We start from the raw sequence: 23,272 nt of genomic DNA on the forward strand, positions 1-23,272 counted from the left end.
AAAGGGTATTTTAAGTTAAATTTTAAAAAGTATATTTAAATTACAGTAAAGGTACTTTAAATAGGTCCATTTTAAGTATATTAAAATATATTGCAATTATCTTAAAGTTGACTTTAAGTATTTCTAAAATGACACTTAACATACTTTAAGTTGTTCCAAAATAACACATTTAATATACACTTAGTATAGGACAATTAAAATATGGTAAGTGCAAAAAAGTGCTACTTAAGTATATTTCTTTTTCACTTGGGTAGCCTATACGTTACTAGTTAACTGTGTACCCCTCTAGCTACATCACTTGGTAACCCTCAAGTCAGTCAATGTTGTAGATTAGGCTACATTTCCTAATGTTTTGGCATTTTTAACAATAACTTTTATGCAGAGAAGATGACTTTATGATAGTCTTTACTGTAGCCAGCAACCTAATAGTCCCAACATATTTCTACATCAATTTACATGCAGAACAGGTTTTACTATATGATCGTATATGTATTGTAATACTGGTACTATTATTGTTCTCATGCCCCGTGTTATTGAGTATGTGAGTCATGTTATAACATCAGTAACAGCATGTTACTAAATGCAATATGTCAGCAGTGTTGAGGTAATTACAGTATAAGTGTTGTGTAATGGTAATGCTACCTTGTTACCGGAACTACGTAGATGGCAGCTAGTTCCTCGTTCTGTTTTTGGTCACATGTTGTTGCTAGTGATCGCTCGCTGGCTGTTCTGACGTGACATGTAATGTTGCCATCCTCCACAGTAAAGACAGAGAAACGGTATATTCCATGTCTACAGTAGTCCTTCCTCTTGCAAGTTGACATCTGAATATCCCTCGATAGCAGCGGCTAACAGTATTATTTTAATTTAAATACATGCAAACATACTTTTTGTTGCCTTTTAGTTTATGGTTTACCATTTACAGTGTGTGTTTCCATGGGAACTGCCATTGTTTTGTGACGTCATTCAGCTGCTACTCGTGAAGTCAGGGTACATATTTTTTATACAAGTTCACAAGTAGGAAATCTGACTTCAAGTGGCGTTCCAGGATAGTTTTTCTAGTTGCCTGGAATGCAGCATTACTATAGTCACATGTCACAACCCCATTTTAACAACTACGCAACTTTGAGCACAAAATTAAGCCATTTGTCAAAAAATATTTGGCGAACTATGTGGGTAATCAACATTGTAAGGAAATGACTCAGAAAATTTTGAAATATCATAGAAATGTCAAAATACACTGGAGGGGGGCAGTGGCGTTTCCGGTCACTTAAAACATTGGGGGCTTAGCCCAGCCCAGAAATCTTTCATGTTTTCACCCCCACCCCGCCTACCCAAAGTATGTCTGTAAAGCAACAGTAAATGACCTCTACATGGTAAGTCTAACATCTCATTTTCTGATAATAATTAACACTGATAATATTAACTAGGGAGGGTCTTAGGGTCCTCCCCCTGAAAAATTTGGGCTTTAAACACTTAATTTCCTGTATTCTGGTGAATTGTTTTGCGCCAATTTATTGAGGAAATGTCTGAGGTGACAATTCAAATAAAATAATTTAGTGTAATAAAACAGTAAGGCTGTCAGGCATTCTGCATTGCTGTCAGATATGTTTCTCCTGTAGATCAACTTTTCTCATTTAATTTAATCCCAGCTGACTCTACATACATGCAGGCATGCCTGAAGTAGCCTAAAGTCTTTTCAAATGTGCATATGGCACCTTTTCACCTCAATGATAAATTAGCTTAATTAATTTGAATTTAGTTTAAAAAGAAATATTGATGAAATGTTCAACCGTGGGGTCTGGGAGTTATTTGTCAGAACATTTTTAACAAATGCTTTGAAAAAGTAGAAGGTACATGTCCCCAGCATCCCCAGTCCTAAACGACCCTCCCTCCCTACAGGTTGAGCTACTCCATGCTTACCACTTCACCTCAACTCTCCTCCTGCTCTCTCTCTGTCCCTCAGCCCTGTCACTTTGTCACACTGTTTCACTGTCTCAGGCCTCCTCCTCTGCCTGGCAGTGGCCACGGCTCTCCTTTACTCCTTCACATGCCTGTGCCTGCACTGGCCTGCACTACGCAGGGTAGGCTATGCAGCTGATGTCGAAGCTACTGCAGCTCCAGTACCAAACACATTTGTTTTTTGGCCCACAACACAAGAAACAGCTCGAGCAGAGGGGGAGGGAGTGGGGTCTAGTAAGAGATGTGATTGGGCCAGCCCAATGTCAGTATAGGCCTATGCTGTATGGGCCTGAACGTTGTCCCATTTTTTAAAATCAGTTAGGCTATATGAATAGACTGTCGGACAGACACAGAGCCGTCTGGGACTGTAGCCTACTCGATGAGACAAGCGCACTGCTCTTCATCAGAGGAAGAAAACCGAAACTGAAAACACTCGTGATCAGACAGCAATATTACCACACATCCACACACATGTTTACTTCAGCACCTCTGATAAAGTGCAGCTCACAGCCGCTTTAGAGGGAATGAAGCATCCTGGAGACAGTAGTGTCTCAGAGCGAGGGGGACAGAGACAGCAGGACACAGAGCGACAGGTGTCTGTATCGCGGTCAGGTGTGTCATGATATTCTCTCACTATTGTGCGGCGACTGTTAACCGTTTGTGTTAATACATTGACTAGACACTGACGACAACATTGATGTTTAAATGTAGGCCTACTGATTACAAAATAGCAATTCAGAAGTCGCGGATAAGCGACACACCACCAGGAATCAATTCAATTCATTTCATATTAGCTTTATTGGCATGAATGAATGAAATTAATGAAAAAAATTCATTGATTAAAAAAATAATAATAAAATTTAATCTCTCTCTCTCTCCACGCTCTCTCTCTCGTGCTCTCTCTAAATGCAGAGAGGCTGAGTAACGGTGTGTGTGGGGGGGTCACATTACGTTATAACAAAATGTATAAATTATTGCAAGTAGCCTCTGCTCTTTGAAGACCTGTGAGACAGGCTGTGTCATGAAGATTATTGCATATTAACATGGAAAATATTTTTGTATAATATTTTTTACATTGTTACATTCGGGCTCCAGTCAAAACAAAAAAAATGGCCTGGCAACGCCGTTGGAGGGAGGCTTTAACATAGCGACTGTGTGCACACGTGACGTCACATTCCAATGAAAAGGGAGGGGTACGTTATTTTTTGCTGCCAGCAAACCAATATGCAAGTGATACACTGTTACTTTGAGTTTGTTACTTTTTGTGTTGCCAAAATGCTGGATGGTTATTGTGCTTTAGTATTTATTAATCGAGGCGACAAGCCTGGGCTGTGTTAGGTGAGGGATCCCCCAGAAGGTAAAAGTAGGCCTAAACATTAGCGCAGTCAAGCGGTGGCCGGGACCTTAACGGTAGAAATGCCCAACACTTGCAGTTTGTGTTCATATCTTTCTTTTTCTTAAGTTGAAAGGTGATCCAAATAAAATTTGACTGCTTTTACGGCGTCCCTACGGGAGAGTGTGAGCCGCTATGTTGGTCTGTTGTTTTGCCCTCCAGGTCACCTTCCATCCACCGTCAACCGCTTATCTTGCGTACAGGGTCGCGGATATGTAGCCATTTTGCTACAACTACGCTTTACAGAGTAACCCCCCCCCCCCAAAAAAAAATACTAAATTAACATGAAATGGATCATGACAGAAACAGAAATGAAGATGTGCTCTCTTTTCTGTTTTTGTTGTTATAAATGTGATTTAACAACAGAACAAGTTTAATGCAACAAACCATGGCGACAGTTTCATATTTTCACTCAAAACAACAACACTTTTGATAACAAAACTGCCAGACACAATTTTGTGGGGGCTGTTGTGACTAGCCTATATCAAATCCCAGAATGCCAAAATGAGACTTTAAAGAAAGAGGAGAGAAACATTCTGACAGTTTGAAATGGACAGTGTACTTGACAAATAAATGTCCCCTGCTGTTTCAGCCTGCTTTTCAATATGAAATGGTGCCATTTAGTAAACATTAACACACTATTATGAATTTTTGAACCCTTGTCAATACTTGACTTAGGGTAAATGACATAAACAGTTTATATGAATGAAAAAAAAATGGTGAGAACTGTGTTGGAACTTCGTGAGGTTTTATTTACCTCTGTTCAGACTGTCCTAGGTTGGGAAGTATGGTAACAAAATACCTCAACAAATTACCACCAGAAAGGAATTGTTCCTTGCATTTGTATAAGGTAAAACAACATTTAAGCTGTTTTAATAAATTTTTTGGCCACTATGGGGGCAGAAGAACTTTACATTAAAGGGAAACATTGCGATTCTTATCCAATACACTTTTTGTTATATTCGGCAAATATTTCCTCATGGGTCGGCAGATCTGTTTTTCGTGCGCTCTGAAAAAAATCCGGGCCCTGGGTCTGTAAATTGGGCACCAACAAAGCTGCTTGGAGTGAGCAGCAGGTGGCGTTGGCACACTCGAAGCAGTGGGAGAGAGAATGTAAGCAAACAGCGGTACATTCAAACATGCTGGACTCATTACGGGACTTTAGCTGCGAAGATGACTGAGAAACTGCCAAAGAGGGAAAGGTCTGAGTAACTGTGAAACAGGTTATATGACCAGGTGAGGGGAAGACCTGTGTTAACATCTGTGAAGGGTTTCAATGCTGGCAAAGGTGGATCACATCACTCCAGTTCTGAGGTCTTTATATTGGCTTCCTGTATGTCAAATAATTGATTTCAAAATCCTGCTGTTATTTTATAAAGCAGTAAATGGTTTAGGGCCAAAATACATTTCTGATCTTCTGCTTCGTTATGAAAATTGGTTAGCTAGCTCACAGCGACGTTTATCAGTTTGATGCTCTGACTTAACGAGGCGTGACAGCGTGACATTTTAGAGAATGACGTATGACTTAGTTTTAACAACTTTTGCATCTGAGCACAAAATTAAGCTATTTGGCAAAAAACAAATTGGTGAACTATGTGGGTAATCAAAATTGGAAGGAAATGACTCAGAAAAATATGAAATATCATAGAAATGTCAAAATACACTGGAGGGGAGCGGTAAGCTCACAAACCTACACACCTGGCATTTTATTGCCTTATATCAGTGTTATTTTTTAAGTCTGAGACCGTGTGCCTCCCCTCATACAAAGCTTAGTTGCTCACTTGCTTTGATTTTCTTAATTCCTGGAAGCCTATGGGATTGTGATTATGTTATATGATCACTAGACACACAACAATTGAACCAAGAAAGCCTAATATAACTGTCTGACATTACTTCAGACTACACTAAATACATAGAAAATGTTTGTCATAGGACATTCATGAGTTTCTGACTCTGGGAAAGTGGGAAAAACAGTAAACTTGTTAATATTGTAAAAATAATGTAATAATTTTCACTTCCATTCAGTCAGCCTCCCCTGAAACTGTTTAAAGTCCCCCAAGGGGAAGACCTGCCTCCCACAACCTCTGCCTTTTATAATTGTTATGGGTAAAATGCATAGAATGGCTTACACATACAGCACACACAAAGCACCACTTGTATTAATTAGTACTGGTGTTGTATTTCTAGCTACCTGAGTTAATATTTTCTCTCCTTTTAGCTCTAGTTTGGTCTCCACTCAGTAAACTATCTGTATTTGTAGCTGGTAGATATTCGACTTCCTGTTTGGTGCTGAGCTTTTTTTGCTGAACAGCTTTTTGCTGCCGCTGGAAACAGTATTGACGAGAGACTGAACGACAGAGAGAATGTGCTGATAAACAGAAACAATGAGCTAAAAGGGGCAAAAAAGATGCATAGAACTGCAGAGTTTAGTGATAACCCTATGAGGCAATTTGAGTCACATTCCACAAAGCAATGGAATTTATTGTTATTACAATTTTTGATTAGTGGAGCTTAAATATTATCAGCCAAGTACTCATAATTACACTTATTGCACACCCACTTTTTTGCTGCCCAATTTCATATGTGGGATGCCACTCAGCCAGTCACATTGCTCAGTCGAAATTAGACGTTGCATTAATATCCTTAAACGTAATAACATCATAGTTTGGATGCCTCAAAGAGATGGAGATGAAAGAGAATTTTGAATGACAAGACAAACAGAATGTAATTTCTGGCAACAATAAAGAACTGTTGATCTGACATCTTAACAGACTGCAGCTATAAACTGCATGACATCACAACTGTGGCACAAGGCAACATGCAAGCCATCCCCGAACTGATGTAAGAATCTAGCACAGGGAGCCCTTATGTCCTACTTGACTGGACTGGATAAAGCCCTAGGTCTTCTGAAGTTGTGCAAATAAAACGAAAGAGATGAATACTTTTTTTATTCAAATCTAAGTAGGTCATTAGTAAAGAGTGTCTCCTGTGAAAGTGCGGCAAGCAGACTGTGTGTAAGCCACAGCTGTACTTTTAGCTCAGTATTGATGTTGTCCTCGGGATTTTGGTCGCCCTTTAACTACACCAGGCGAGTCAAAGATGGGCCATCAATTATTTATATGGCAGGGATACAAGGAGAGATAAGAGATGTATATGGAGAGGAGAGACAAGACTAGATGAGACAAGATGAGGAGAGGAGAGGAGAGGAGAGGAGAGGAGAGACGCAATGAGATGACGACAGAGAGATGTGCATTTAAAAAGGAGATTAGAGGAGGAGGTAGGGAAGAGACTAGGTGCAGGAAAAATGTAAACAGGGAAAAAGAGGGAGAGGATGAGCCAATGGCAATATGTCATAGCAAATACACTGTGGGGCAGATGAAGTGGTTATATGACTATTGGACTCAAGATAACACTGACAGCAAAGGAAGAGAGCTTTCCATCTGAGGCCAGGAGAAAGGACATTATGTTTGAAAGAAACACAAGAAAGAGATTTCAGAGGGGAGGAAATGTGTGAGAGGAAAAATGGCTAATTTTACTTGCTCCCTCTAAACCGTGGGTATCCATTACCTGTGTCATAAATGTAGAAAGAAGACAAGATACAGTAAAGGCATTAGATAAAGTCGATAAAGGCATTAAAAAAAAGAGGAAGGATCTGTATTTCCCCTGGAAACATTATTTCACTCCAAGACGCCAAACTGTATAAAACACAACTCATCTCCTTCAATGACGTTACTGATTCTAAAAAAGGAGGATTTTAACATTATGGATTCATAGCTTAAATTGCTGCCTTGAAGTTTAGAATTCATCACTGTGATGCTGGCGGCTGTGTACCGCAGGATTGTCCCACATCAAGGTTGTATGAAATGTTTGATTTAAAAAGTCATGTTTCAGTCATTTCAATTATGTGTAATTTTGTGACCCAGTCGTCTCTGTATTTTCTGAATGCTCCTAAATGTCCCACTGGGCTTCTGCCTTCCCTCACCTACTGGGTGCTCACGCTTATAGGCAAGGGCTGGTTTCGTGCAAATACTTTAGTTTTAACCTTCCTCCTAGAGCCCAGATTACATTCCCTGGACTCCAACCCAATTTGGACCAAAGTCAAAGTTTTTCAAGGGCATTTATTTTGACTGCAGACATCCTATACTCTAATGTGACTTGCTGAGCTTTATTTCCCCTGGTTTGGGATATGAGCTTAAATCTCCGGAAGAGTTGTGCTGCATTTTGAAAAGGAGTTATAGGGGAATGCCACCCTTCAGAATAATCCATATATGTTATTCCTGTGCCTCAGGACAGATCGGTCATTACTTTTGAATTTAGACAATTCTTCTCTAAAGCTATTAACTCAAGAACTAACCATCAAATTTGTAAAGTGGAGAATTCTGGCAGTGCTCCTCAGAAAATGAATGGGGCAGTCACAAATTTAAGGCTTCTGTCTTTGACTTCTAATTCTGTCCTGAGGCACAGCAATAACATACGTAAATAATTTAAATTGTGTGGAGTTCCCCTGTAAGTAACGAATCTCAGTCCTTAGCTAGGGCAAATCAATTAAAATCCCAGCTCAGCCAAATCAATTACAGTTTCCATCCTCTGTTTCTAATCAGTTCCTGATTAACACTTGGCAAGGCATGTGAGTAGACAATCAATGCCACTAACGGGGAAAGCAGTGAACTAGCAGACTCGTGGCTCTAAGGGATGATACTCAAACAGCCTTAATCAAGGTAGTAGTAAGCTGAAGGATTTTAGATAAGATGTTGGACAATAACACAAGTTCAAGACTCATTATCTCAGCGATTCAACAGAATTCAACCTTTCTAATTCAAGTTTTTACTCGTTTATTTAAACGAAATTCAGCACAGAGATTGTTGTGTTTTCATGGCCTGTTCTCCAGGATGATGCTCTAAAAAGGCCTGAAGTAAAGTATGAGCTATTATTTCAATTTCAATTTATTTATTTAAAAGGGACAGTGCACAGTAATGAACATCAATTATGTAAATATGCCAGATTTAGCCAGAAGGCTATTTTTCATCCGTAGTCTCTGGTCAGTACAAGTCTGTATAAAACAGACAACATAATAAATAAATAGTAGACTACACCACAATATACAGAAAAGTCATTATGTGATATACATGAATATGACAAATAAATATACAGGTGAACTGGCTACCAAAGTGAATCATAAGGTGACAGTAATCTGTTGAAGAGTGCAAGATGTTATGCTTATGTTAATAAAGTGCTGTTTATGTAGTAAAGTGCTATTCAAGCATTAAAGTGCCATTCCATTAAGTCTAATTCAATGTATTAAGGTGCTTAATCAGTGCATTAAAGTGCTGTACCTTGTGCGGGACCACACAACAGGGTGATACTCGACTGTATGTTCCCACAACAAGGGGCCCCACTGGGGCGCAGAGTCATGGGGGGTTAAGGTACATAGAAGCCAGACAATTTTCTTATAACTATCTGAATAGACACACACACACACACACACACACACACACATACCCACGTGTATAAGTACACAAATAAACAAAGAAACATTTTTTCCATATACACGTGCAACGAGGTCAGTTAGTAATCACAGACTTGATGTGTCTTGAGCCATTGTTTGAAAGGAGGCTTAAATGTGGGGGTAAGTCCCTAACGACAGCCGCCGTTAACAATACTGAGGACATGAATTTGGTGTTCTCAGTAGTAGCTACGGCTCTGAACAAAACCTAAACATATCCTTTCCTTGTTTTTAACTCCAAAATGCGCAAATGGGAAACTATGAACAAAACTTTGTTTATACATGATTGGCAGCTTCTCATTCACAGTGATGAATTTCCTTTTCCAACACAATTAAAAGTCTTGAGGTAATAGTAGGGAATAAGCTGTACAAATCTGTCAGAGCTAATTTGCATCTGGCAAAATTGATTTAGAAATAAATTTAATCTTGGCGCATGTAACCAGCCAGATTTAACAATTTTCTTCTTTTTTTTCCAACACAAACCAAATGGCGAATTACTTTGATCCAAAGCAGCCCAGTAAATTTAAACTTTGTTTCCATTGTGATTTTTACAGTAGATGTCAAACTCCCGTCAGTATTAGTGTCCTGCTTTGTCTATTTTCCTGAAGAACGAGTGCGGCCTTGAAAGATCAACACAGCAAATGTTCACCCGAGGCTAATATTTAAGTGGCTCTTTAACCTTTGCAAGGAACCCTCTTTAAATTTCAAATACAAACCTTTTACCCTCAACCAGTGCTGTTTTTTCAGATTCATGGTCAAGAAAGAAAAAGAGAAGACAAATATACAATATGTTACTCTCCACACATAAAATCTTTTCCGATCCGTAACCCCAAAACCAAGATATTATAGTTGAGCTCAAACAGACATCTTGAAAGAGACCAAATACTCTGAAGAAGGTGGACCAAAGGGAAAAAATGCACCTGGCTGTCCAACACTGGGCAAACACTTGTCAGGTTCGCAGAAAAAAATAGATTTGCTGACTGGTGACTGAGAGGTGAAGTTGATACAGTATACAGTTTATTTGTGGGGAATGCTTCAGGCCACAGCCCACAAATTACAGTGTAAATATTTTGTGCATAAAGGGAACCTGTGAAATAGAAACTGGAAACTGCACTGTTTAGAAGGGGTGACCAAAGGGCTGCATTCTTTTACAGTCCACCCACTTACACAGTGGTAATTGAGCTTTCTCCCACATATTCAATGCTTTGTCACGGTGGTATGACAAGACTTCCCCACAGGAAGAACAACAGAATTAGATTTAGCAAGTGCCCCAAAATGACATATGTGATACGTCCCCTGGAGATTGTAGTAATTATGACAAAAGCAAAGGCAGAAATTTTCACCAGAGTGCAGGAAATTAAGTAAAATCTTCTCTATCCGATCCAAGAAAACAGTCTCTGGGTATCCGATCCAAGAAGAAAACAGTCTCTGGGTTCACAAACAGTTTCCGGGAGGAACATTCACTTATTGATTCAATATAATATAACTATTCACATGGCTTGTTCCCTGGGAAAGTAATATATACCGGTATGTTGTTTGTCATTCAATTATGTGCAGTTATGTGGAAGGCAGACAAATGAAGCTGTTCTAAGTTGTCTAACATTATCATCAGAATCATCATCAGAAAATTTATAATTATTATGTACACTATGTTAATAATAATAAGTACTCCACAAGAGATTTTCACATTTTGTTCTACAACATAAAATACATCAGTAAATATCTCACTCTTGAATTTTGAAGCTTTTACATGTCTTAAATCTGCAATAATCTAAAATCCAATGAAAAAATCCCATTGGCTTTTTGTCGAGGGAAGCAGGGCGATGCAAACTTGGCCAACTTGTTGGCCAACAAAATTACATCATCCAGCTATTGGGGTAAAAAAAAACTTATTTCACAAAAAATCCCTAAGAAAGCCAGTCAGATAGAACATTTTGATTTATATTCCAATATTCAGTGATATTCTTGTTCTGTTAATAATTTACAACTCCTAAGAAGGGCAGAGATCTGACCACCTGGGTTTGACAGTTTATTAACATCTATCTCCATTCAAGTTTTCAATTTCCAGCCACAAGATGAATCCCACTGAACCTCTCTGAAAAAGTGAACATTTAATACATTTTTTTATTATTCTCTTAGAAATACTTTAGAATCAGTGCCCTTTGTTTTAAAGATGTAAGTGCAACCTAGTCTATCATAAAGTATCAGGTCTTGAATTTCAGTAATAATTACGATTTAAGTAGGGTTATTTATGTGTTCACTGATTTGTTGTGTCCCTCCCACTTCTAAGCCCTTGGCTGTATACTTTATGTTAAGCAGTCAAAAAACTTTCATTGACATGTGACTTTCTATTTAAACATTAACCTACTATTTAAACAGCAAATACTGTACTAAATAATAGCACTGTAATGTGCAGGCTCTAAAGTGTTACCAATTTAGGTTCAATTTCTCCCTTTATCTGCCCGACTAAATGTTTTTCTGTTTGTGCAAATATATTTGTGGGAGTGGTTCCATATTCTAGTTTGCTGTCTCCTGCAAATCTTTGCTCTCCTGAGTTCCTTCATAAAATAGGGATCTTAGCCAGATGGCAATTTAAATTATTGATAATTACCATTTTTGCCATTCCTCACTATTATCTACAGCGTTCAAAATGCACATTTCCTTGTCACATATATTCCAAGACTCCACAAACAAATGCCTTGTCTATTTACCGATCATCTCAATTTGGTTCTCATATTAGCATTGCCCTGATGTGGGTGTATTTTAGTAATGCGATTAGCCAGGGGTGTTGATCTAATTGCATTTCTCCAGTCTACATGAAATGAAAATTTCTCAGGCTTGAAATGTATTCAGGCAGGGGTGCTTCATTTTGATATCTTGACAAGCTAAAATGTTTTGACGGCTGATGCTGGAACAGTAATGATGTGGAAAAAGCAGAGCTATCATGCTTAAAATGGGATTTCAGGGGGTCTCACGTGTTGTACGTCTGCAATTTTAGATACTGCTTGTAGTTTGCTTTACCGCATGAGTGGTTGCGGTTGTAGTCTGTTCACAAGTGGATACTTTTTCCCTTTCCCTCTTCTTATCAAATTATTTCGCAATTTTCCATGTTTAGTCTAACAGTGGAACGGGGCCAAGAAGAGAATACAGTGATGTGAGAATGAGGCTGACAGCAGAAACAGACCCTGGTTCTCAGGAGAAATGATGCATGTCAACAGAATTTACCACGGGACGTTTTCTCACCAGAAAAACTGGATTTTAGTTTCAAAAACATCCAACAGAAAGAAACAAGGTGATTTACACAGCAGAGACAGACAGTGTCTTCCTATGAGGGCAGGTCCTTCAACCATAAATTGTTTATAATACACTATTTTATAGTTGTAAGCAGATTTAAGGACATTTTAAAATGTTTTCAACAATCAAAACTTAAATTAACCATCTGTAACTGTCTATAAACTGTTGAAGTATAACACACAAGAAGAGCAGAACGCATGCAATGCAGTAGTGATAAAACGGGACGTAACGCCAATAATGGTTCAAGTTAAGTGTAAGTATAAGGTTAGGCTAGGCATAACATAAATATATTGTTAAATATTATTTGGGGTTACCCTGGTTACGTGTTTCCAACGGGCATGGAGGCTCTCAGGATACTACTACTACTGTTCATCCACATAAAAGTATGTTGAATGAAAGTACACATATTGAGTATGTAGTGCATGTAAACTACATAAGAGTCAAGTCAATTTTGCATCCATCCATCCATCGTCAACCGCTTATCCTGCATACAGGGTTGCGGGGGGCTGGAGCCAATCCCAGCTGACATCGGGCGAAAGGCAGGGTACACCCTGGACAGGTCGCCAGTCCATCGCAGGCAAGTCAATTTTATATAGCCCAATATCACAAATAACAATTTGCCTCAAGGGGCTTTATGATCTGTACAGCAATCCCCTCTGGCCTTAGACTCTTGATTCAAGTGAGAGGAAAAATGGAAGAAACCTCAGGAGGAGCAACAGAAGCGGAATCCCTCTCCCAGGACAGAGAAACATGCAACAGATGTTGTGTGTACAGAAAATATTCCCAACACAAAAGCATAATATATACAATTATGATGTCAACGTGTAGATTGTAAAACATAAGAGAAGACGACTCTACAGTCATGCTAGTGGCTCTGTGAGGTTTTGGGTTAAATGTAAAAGGGGTAATATATTGTTTTCAGTGGCCACTAGCGGTGTCGAAGAGTGCAACCAGCTGTGTGCTTGTACGCATGCCTAGCTTGAACTCATGAGCGAGAATATTTACCATCTTAGTTGAGTGGAGCATGTTACTATTTGCTAATTAGCACTAAACGCAAAATAAAGCTGATAGGAATGGCATTAGCTTTGCAGATGCAATGAAAAATTGTAAATAAACATGTTATATATTAGTCAACTAATGAATGCACACACAAATTGTTTATTTCACTGTATTAAAAAGTTTTTAGTGTTGCCTCAAAATCAAAGTCAAAGGACTGCTTTTCAGACTCGCCATTTTCTGTTTATGTTCAAAAAATCACAACAGCGATAGAGACGCCTATTTCTCCACTCATAGAATAGTTTATAATACAACACAATCATAAGACATGTTGCCTTATATGTAAAGGTCACAGCTCTTGACTATAAATTTGCCGTCATATGGCAATTTTTCTCTTCACTGCTCTACCTAAATATAAAATCCACCATACACACCCGTTCTGATGTTGTCAAAAGCCACTCGTATGACTGCATGAAATCACTAATTTTATCAGAAGTACTGTAGATGCAGCAAGTTGGGGCAAAGTCAGTACAACAAAAAGGTTAATGACAACTGCAGTGAACATCAACGACAGACAGATGACACAGAGCAGCTAAAGAGTGTCTGAGGGCAGACTTTGTTCCTTTAATTTTAACCCATCAATGTCAAAATCAAACCTTTTTGCTACAGGGCCTTTGTTGCAAACAGTGTTTGAAGTCAAAGATCCCAGTAGATGCAGAAATCTGCGGTGTATCACTGTTGGAGTCAAACGGGTATTGGATGTAAATCTTAGATATATCTGTTTAATTGATGTCTTCTCAGCAGCTCACATAACACTGTATGAAACAAAAGTCTGAGTACCCACAAGCAAATATTGATATTTGGTGTCATTCAACAATGGATGGATGAAACTATTACAGTCATACATTACAAAGAGGGCGCTGGTTATATATCTGTTGCAATATAAAGGATTCTGGTGTAATAAGGCTTCGTAAATCAGTGCACACAAACACACAGCTTTTCAGTTATTGATCTGGTTTTGGATTATTTATGTAACAGACTCCTATCAATACAGTTGCATAACAGCTTTATCTGCACATCAGGGGTAACTTATCAAGGAGCTAGAGCAAGGAGGGCCAATAATTTCTATCACTTACATTGTACCTATTGGTTGTCAGCAGTTTTCGATTTTTTCATTTCAGTGGTCACTCTATTACTCCATTACTTCAAAGGCTGTTTGACGAAAGTAAATCTATAGTCTACCATTACTACCACAAATACCGCAGCTACTCGAGACAACTACTGTTACCGCAAAAACATACAGTTTATATGTAAAGTGTAGAAATACAAATATTACATGAAAAATGTACTGTCAGAAATTAAAATATTAAAGTATCATATTATTATACATATATTTGGCTTATTATTATTAGTGGTGTATGAAGGTGTAAACAGCATGGCAAGGTAGTTCTATAACGATGCATTATATTTTATATTTTAAGACAGTTATGTAAGGACAACTATTTTTTCACTATAAAATGTAGTGAAATAGAACATACATATGGTAATATTTGAGTACAACTTCCAACAGTAAAGTACTTGAGTTAATTTGCAGAGAATAGGTAGCAGGTCTATTTTTGCCGGTAGCCGCGTCAAGCAGCACAGAGCAGATTGAACCAGGCAGGAAGTCAGACACAGAACGGCATAGAGAATCCGGTCAATTTTCAAAATAAAATACCCTGTGGAGACTCCCGATCGTAAAACAACAATAAACACGGTTAAAACAGACACAAAAGGAAATCATTTCACTACGTAGTCTACTAGTAGAAGCACAAAATGCAAACACTGATTACCAAATCAACGAAATCTAAACATGTCAGCAAAATCAGGCATGCAAAACGCTCTGATTCCGAAATGCTCCTTGTGGGAAATGGAGCCTGAAGTTGACAGAACGAAACGGGGTCACATAGAGCTGTGAAGAAGGTAGTAGAAGCACGAAAATGACAAATTAATAACAAGTCAATAATGTGGGGTAGGCTGCAGGCTCCGCTGATGCTTCCAGTGGACTGTGACACCGGGCTATGGACGCATGGATTCCCGGCATCAGGCTGTAGGCTTGATGACATAAGTAGTGACTATTTGTGGAGCTGGTTGGTGAGCTAACTGCTAACAGTAACATGCTAGCTATTATTAAATATCGAGCATGATCCAGGATAGAAATATTGTTGGTGTGAAACAGCTAATATGATCTTTTTTGGCTAGTAGAGGGTAATGTTTTATATTAGCTGTAGGGATGTAAATATAGCTTTTCATTTGGGCACACAGAGTTCTGTTCAACAAGTTAGCTGACCATGACTACTAGTAGTAAAGAGGCAACAAAAAGTTATTTAGATAGCAGATTTAATACAGAACAGTGCAAAAATACAAAGATAAGCAAACTACTTAACTATACTGTAAGAGGTCCGAGAAGCTCATTAGACTTTATAAATTAACCAGTAGTCAGTGCAGATTTTCTCTACCGCTCTGGTACTATTACTCCTATTACTACACATCTACTACTACTGCCACTTACTGAAAATAATACAAATGATAATTGTTATCAGATGAGGTATGTTAGTTCCCTAATCCTTAAACAAAACCTTGCTGGTGGTCTGCTGTTGTTATTACTCTGTTTTCTTTGTCTGGTGGGGTAATTTTCCCTTGAGGTGATATTAAAGTCAAGCAGATATGGTTGTAAACCCACGCTGAGATGGTATGAAACACCCATACATCAATTTTCAATATCATACCGCTGAGTCAGACTCATTTTTATTCACTTTGACACTTTGAGTCATTGTGGTTCCACTGGTGTTAACCTCATAGGACCTTTTCATTATCCTTAGGAACCAACAAAGTGAAACAAGCGGTGACCGTTTCAGCTACATGGAAGATCTGTGAGCTGTTTGAAGTAGCTTCCAGCTACGTCACAGAGCTTTTTATCAGGTCTAAAGCAGGTGTAATAAACTGGACCACTGAGCGTGACCATCCCCAAAGCCTGGGATGGAGTTCATCAACATGCACCTACTGCTGCACTCTGTTTAAGTTATGGCATCTGGAAGGCTTTGCACACTGGAGGAATGACTCCAACTGCAGCACTGCTTCCAGGGAGTTACCATGGTGATGGAGGAGGTGAAAAGCAGCAGCGTCCTGATAATCAGACATATAGTAGAGCTCTAAAAACTGTGGGATACTCTAGAAGGTAAAATCAAAGCAATACTGACAAGGATCTTTCAAAATGTAGATCCAAAATTATTTGTGTGCATGCAAGGAAGTACAGGCAAATTCTTGCCGGGTTAAATGTGTTTTTTTTTAATAAGTTTATTGCCATATGTCACATTCAAAATAAATTCCCACAGATAATAAATAACCCCAGGTATTTATTTTGAGGAAATTCCAGCTTATAAACTGACACTGCACTATGCTCTTTCTTCAACACCACATTTCAACTGTTTCAACAAACACTAAAATGCTGTTTAACTAATGTTTAAATAAGCGTGTTTTATGCCATCATAGATTACATTAGTGCTACACCTGGAGTTAGACAGAGGTCATAGTGAGGTAATGATAGTGAAACTTTTATTATGAAAAGCAGCTAATGTACTGTCATGTAGGAGAGAGGAGAAAGCAAGGTAGTATGATTTATGAGTTACATGCATCATTAATAGGATACATACAGTAGAATAAATTTTCATTACCATCAAAACATTTGTCAAACATTAAGCATTTCCTTTCACTATTCTAAGTTAATTATAAAATAAAGTTATTTTTGCAGGGAGAGCGTTAAAAAGTAATTGCACCAGAGTTCCATAGCAGCTAATTTGCATCTGTTGTCACTGTTTCTTCATCACATGCATTAGAAATAACTCCAAATGATGCGTCTCTTATGTTCAGCCATTATTTCACTTCCAAAGTGTGTTTCTTCCTGAACTAACAAAGTGAATGCTGCACATAACAGCAGCAGTGCAGCAAAGAGTGCATTCTCTAAGAGGCGTTTTCATGTCCAGAACGTGATCTAACATCACAAGAAAGGGTTTTTGAGTACAATATAAAAGTTTTTGTATCAATCCTATTGATGGTAGTATACAGGACTTAGTAATGTAGTATCCAATCACAGTTTGTTTGCATGGTATGCAGAGAATGTTCTCCCAAGAATAATGACAGCAAGGACATTTTTTTTCAAACAGCTCAATATTAAATATGTCATTCTTAACAATTCTTATAGCACACAGAAAGGCATAGGAAAGGATAATGGTTAGATGTGCAAAGTGTGTGATTTAAATATCAGATTGAGGGTTTGCATCTTGTTGTGATCTTTTCAAACCTTAACCAAGTAGTTTAAGTTGGCTAAACATAAGCTGACCTCACTCATGAGTAGTTTTTTGAGTTATTTTACATTTTTTAAAAGAATAGACCATCTTATTCACTACAGATAATAAACTGTAACCTCAGAAAAATTTCTATTACTTTGGTCTACAATACCATTTGTAGAAAGGGGTTATGCACACTACCAAATGAAAATATAATACCACAGTGAATTTTAACTTAATTTTAAATTTTTTGCTAGTAAATTTAATCCCACCAGTCACATTTGTGATTCTAAAAGTTGTATTGTTTGTCTTTGGGCAAGAAGTTCCACTTTTAAATGAAAAGATAGATTGTTTTGATTAAAATAGATCAGTATCATGTGACTAGTCTGAAAAGTAGTTTGCTTCCTGCTTGCTCATCTGGAAGAAAATGTCTTTCTCAGACTACTACAAAAAGAAGTAAGTAAAACACCTTAATTAACAGATTAGATAGAATTATTATATTTTGTACACATATTCTTTTAAGGGTCTACTACTGATATATTTTGCTCGTACGAGGGGTAAATTTGTAACTGGTAGTATAATACAGTGCTTCAATGGAAAACCCAGGTTGTGGCTGTTATCCTAGTTATCATTTGTTTATTTTTACACATTTTGAAATCAGATCAGATGTGTTGGACTGGCTAAACATATGTGACCTATGTGCTGTGTGCAGCAGTGTGCAGCACATAGGTGCAGCATCATGGTCATTCCTACACTTGAAAAACTGGCATTTGAAAGTGACTGTGATAGTGATAGGGAGTTCAGATAGGGAGACTATTGAATGGCAATCTAGAGGTAAACTATCTGGAGGATGAGGCAGATGTTCATGAGAATCAATTCTTTTGAGATGTCAATTGAGGGGTGGTGACGGAGCAGTGGCTAAGACACTTGCCTATGGTGTGAGAGATTTCCAATGTGACACAACCACCAATGTGTTCCTGAGCTAGACACTTAACCCTGCTCCATTTATAGCAATTGTAAGTAGTTTTTGGATAAAAGTGTTAGCTTATATTTTAATGTGTATTTTTTTCAATTTCCCTGTGTGCTATACAAATAAACTTGCCTTGCCTTGCCTAATTGAATAATTATTATTAATAATGTCAAATACCTATATAGAGCAAACCAAGCCAAACATGTATGAGTTGCTGACCTACTATGGGGTTCTTCTCACATCACAGTTCTGTGGCACATGTCTGTCAAATGACCCTGATGTCTACAACGATGCAATCTCAAATGCATTGAGAAAGAATTTCTTTGAGATAACGGCCTCAAACCATCTGGTGGACAACTCAGAGGTGAAAACCGACCCTTTCTACAAAGTATGGCCCGTCTTCAGTGCACTGAATTAGTCTTACAAAAGGACGGCATACAAAATGGTTATCAATTGATGAAAGCATGATACCGTATTATGGTAGGCAAGGATCTTCAGAGGCGAACCAATCCAGTTTGGGTATGAATTGTGGAGTCTTTCATCATGGACAGGGTACATATATATTATGGACCCCTATTGCGGAATGCACACACAGTATGCACTGCCCTAGTACATTCTGCACTATGTTTTAAGGCACAGTTTATGTCTGCCTGCTCTGACATGCTGAATGTTTTTGAAATGAAAATGTGTTTTTTGATGTTTAATGTTTTTTTTGGCTTGGATTTGCTGGATGATATACCCAAATCATCTTCTGGCAATTATGTTAGTCACTGGAAGGTCAGTCTAACTCAGTTCTTCTCAAATTTGATAGGCAGTTTTTAATTTTAAAAGGAAAACATTAATAAACAACCTATTGACAATGGAGTGTATGGGGATTTGCAGTAACATGTTATTTTAAGTTTAAATGTGTAAATAGGTCTAATTGAAGAATTTATGAAATTTGACTATGCCATTTCCCACCGGTCACCGAGTACAAAACCTAATATTTCACTAACTTAACCAACATAGGGGCATACAGTGTGTGTGTTAGGGAGGTCTAAGGAGTAAAATCCATGTACTCAAATTGCTAGGAAAGATTTGGGATTAAACGGGTTAAAGTAAGTAAAAGTTAATGTTCAAAAGTACTTTCATTGCAACATAATAAAGTGGCCCATGTTGTTAAATACACTTTGTGATATTTTACTGTGGGCCAACAGGTTTTGTGCGGTTTTCCAGAAGTGATCACATTCAGCAATTTCCAAAGTAAACAAGTCCCATGCTGTTTTAAAAAATATCAATGGCAGTACTGGTAATGGCCACCCATTCTTTACTGTGATTGATTTCCCTCAGTGCACCAGCTTTGCAAAACATCTAGACCATCACTAACTTTTTACTGTGTTCTGTCGCTAATCGCCTCCTGGGTAGACAAAACTGAATTATTCAGAGGCTGAATAATGGGGTGCACTGAACATCAGGGAACACTGATAGTATGAGAAAGGTGAGGCTTGACAAAAGACAACATTCATTAAAAGCTAAACCGAGCAGCACTAACTGGCTGAAAGCCCAGAAGAACGCGCCAGTCCAGAAAAACTCATTGGGTTACACCACCAAAGACAAACTGAGATGGAATTACAATACATTAGACAATCATTTAACCATGTCAGAATTACAGAAACAAAAAGATAAAGTCTAGTACAAAGTACATGGAGGTCCAAGGTCTGTGGTCATAAATATAATTCAGACAGACAGTAGGGAAAATATGAAAATAGGTTGTTATTTACCAAAATGTAAAAAGGCATTAGAATCATGGTTGGCCTAAGTCTTCGGGGATAACGTTATCTGTCTCAACTTATGAATAATGTAAATGGTTGAGAAATTGCCAATGATTTATGATGGGGATCTAAACTTGGAGTCCACTGCACCTTGCAGTGGTCATATTAAAGTATCTGGAGAACACCTAATATACTGTACACTAACAACATACAATTTTGATAACTGATTAATATTTTAGTCATATTTCATGCAAAAATGCTTAAATATTCTTAGGCTCCAGTCTCTCAAATATGTGAGTGCTGTTTTGCTCTATTTTATAGATTGTATAATAAATATACCACATAACAAGCAAAATAAAGGCATCACCTTGTGCTCTAGGAAATTCTTAGGAGCATTTTTGTAACATTTTATTATCAGTTACTCTAAAACTGCTACACAGTTGGTATTGCTTGCCATGTTGCCTGTAATTTAATTTAACTAGTAAAATTTTATTTAAAAATAATGTTGTTTGTTAAGAATTTAATTTAAGTAAAAACTGTGGCAACAACAGTTCTGCATTACAAGATAACATATAGCCTGCAGAATTTTCAAGGGCTTTGAGATAGTAGAAGGCTCTTGGACCATATTTTAAAACTGCATCAACCCAGACTTTTTTCTCCAGTGTCCATCACACTAATCTCACAGAGTCAAACTAATAACCATTGTCAAGATGATATTTGCTATTCTCTGTTTAATGTTTATGGAGAGAACAGAATAGACATTGTCACTGCTTACACATGAGTCTTTAGGGTTTAATATTTGCAAAAACATGTAACAGTGATATGTTATACTTATTGTAAAAATTTCAGAACACATCCAAAATCCAGCCCTCAAACCCTCAATTAAGATTAAAATGGATAGAATTTAACATGCCCTCTCAATGCATTATTAAAACCTTTGCTAAAAATGTGAAGGGATTACAAATTCATATTAGGAGAGGGATAGCCCATCCGCTTCTTTTCACTTGCCTGACTTGTTTATTTACAGGGGAAATCATCCAAAATGGATGAGATGAGATAAATTGAGATTTATTAACAAGGAAGGGAAATTGTGGACAGTGTATTTTTTCCGCTTGTAGCCCAGAGATATCTCCCCAAAGATGTGCATCAACCAAAGTGGTTTCATTAGACCAGCATTTATGCAGAGTGTCAGCTGGCATACTCTTTTCTTAAACAAACAAACAACACTGCTTATATGAACTTAAAAACAACCTCACTGCTGAGGAACATCCTTCTGCATGCCAGCTTCAATCTGAATCATCAGCAATCTGCAGGACATATGAAGGGCTATTCCACAGCCACTTATTATCTTGTTCAGCTGGAGAAAATCACACGATATAACGTGATGAGAGCAATCAAGGTGTCTTACCTCGTCTTGATAGATGAAGAAAAGCATGATGGACAGAATCTCTAGGAAAAAGATGAGCAGGAGGAGGATGAAGAACTGTGGAGACACAAAGGGAAGAGAGAGGACAGCTGAGTTACTGAACACACCATTTATCAGTGAGGAAGAAAACACCACAAAGGGGATAATGGGCATCTGTCTGAAGAATAAATGCAGTATACATTTTTAAAAAAGGGAAAAGGCAGAAGACAACAGAGTAAGAAAGGAAAAAGTAAGAAGAAAAGAAAGAAATGGCCGTGGACAAGGAGAAGGAGTTGGCAAAATAGGACGATCGAAGAGCTGTAGATCATTCGGCCTAAATATTTCTAACTGACAAGTCAAGAGAGCAGAAAGAGGAGGAGGAGGTCAGACAATCATAGCAAGTAGGACAGACTGGGAGAGGTGATATACAGTTTTCCTCTATCCACTTTTAAATTTGTAGCCACATTTTATTCCTCTCCAGTCCCCACACACCCCTCCTCTGTATGGCGTTTGTGATGAGCTGCTTGATGGGTGATACATCTTCTTCCTGTGGGCTCATGTTAGTGCTTTAAACAGTTAAGAGCTCATCCATCAACTCAGACATAGAAGTGACTGGAAGATAACCAGTGAGGGGTGACATATTTTGAGAGACAATAGGCCAATGTTCCAGAGGGTCACACAAAGCCCTTGATAAAATGGCACTAGATTATCATCCAAACACATCATTGCCTTGCTGCATTTTGGAGAACAAGACTGGTATACTTTCTTTTAGCCATGCTAGCAGCAAGTTAAGTTAGCTCCAAACTACTCGAGTTGATACGTGCAATAAAACCTTTACGAGTAAAAATACATTACAATATTAATACACCTGTGTGTTGGGTAAATATGCAACATTATAAAGGGTTCATTTAAACTGCTCTGTCCTCAGTCTCTCATCCTGTATGTTTTATACAAACACAGCACAACATTAGCTTGGCATTATCCAAATGTTGCAAACATACTAAATAGAAAGCTGCTTGTCTGTAGCATTGAGTGGTCTATAGTCTTAAAATTTGGCACCTTGTTAAAAACTCAGCTGCTGGCTGAGACAAACCAGCCGCTCCTCCTTCTACTGGGTAATGTTACCTGCTGGCAGTGAATAACAGCAGAGAGGAGGAGGAGGAAGTGTGACAGATGGAAATAATGTGTTTTACCAGTAAGTCAGAGCAAGCATTTGAGTAAGCAGTAGAGTAACAGTTAATGGGTTTAAGATTTAGTAATTTTGCCATTCTCATATTTTAATGGTATATCATAAGTTATGGTTAAAGTTGTTATTGTTAGTTGCAGAAGTCACAGTACAGTACTTTTCTTATTTCTTATTTTTCATGTGCAAAATATCGTTCTAACAATAGCAGCAGTAAGTGTGAACAAGAGTATTGTAGTTACTAGAGGGCTCCAGCAGGGGGAACATAAAACTGTTGAGCTATGTTACGGTGCACCAAGTTTGTGTCCGTGCATCTTTTATTCAGCTACTCCCCTATCAGGTATGAGTCTTTTATAATATATGTTATTGTTTACCAGAGTGTTATGTGAATGTGTACATGTGTCGAAGAGAGTGTTTTTAGCACAATTAAGCGAACATTGTGAAGTTAGGACGTTAATTACATGACGACGAGTAAGCTAGCCAAATTAGC

The 23,272-nt window shown here is 38.0% G+C and overlaps 1 protein-coding gene across 2 annotated transcripts in view; it reads right to left on the reverse strand.

Annotated features, from left to right (window-relative positions):
- Positions 1 to 23,272, reverse strand: part of tspan4a (tetraspanin 4a) — a 163,402-nt gene that overhangs the window by 18,285 nt on the left and 121,845 nt on the right. For both annotated transcript variants that reach the window (XM_038700589.1, XM_038700588.1), the window contains one exon: positions 21,603 to 21,677. In XM_038700589.1, coding sequence (XP_038556517.1) covers positions 21,603 to 21,677 — 75 coding nt within the window. The remainder of the gene's footprint in view (positions 1 to 21,602; positions 21,678 to 23,272) is intronic.

This window comes from Micropterus salmoides, unplaced genomic scaffold, assembly GCF_014851395.1.
Source record: "Micropterus salmoides isolate LMB-PRFRI ecotype aquatic unplaced genomic scaffold, ASM1485139v1 Ms_hic_scaffold_6, whole genome shotgun sequence".
NCBI classification, from domain to species: Eukaryota; Metazoa; Chordata; class Actinopteri; order Centrarchiformes; family Centrarchidae; genus Micropterus; species Micropterus salmoides.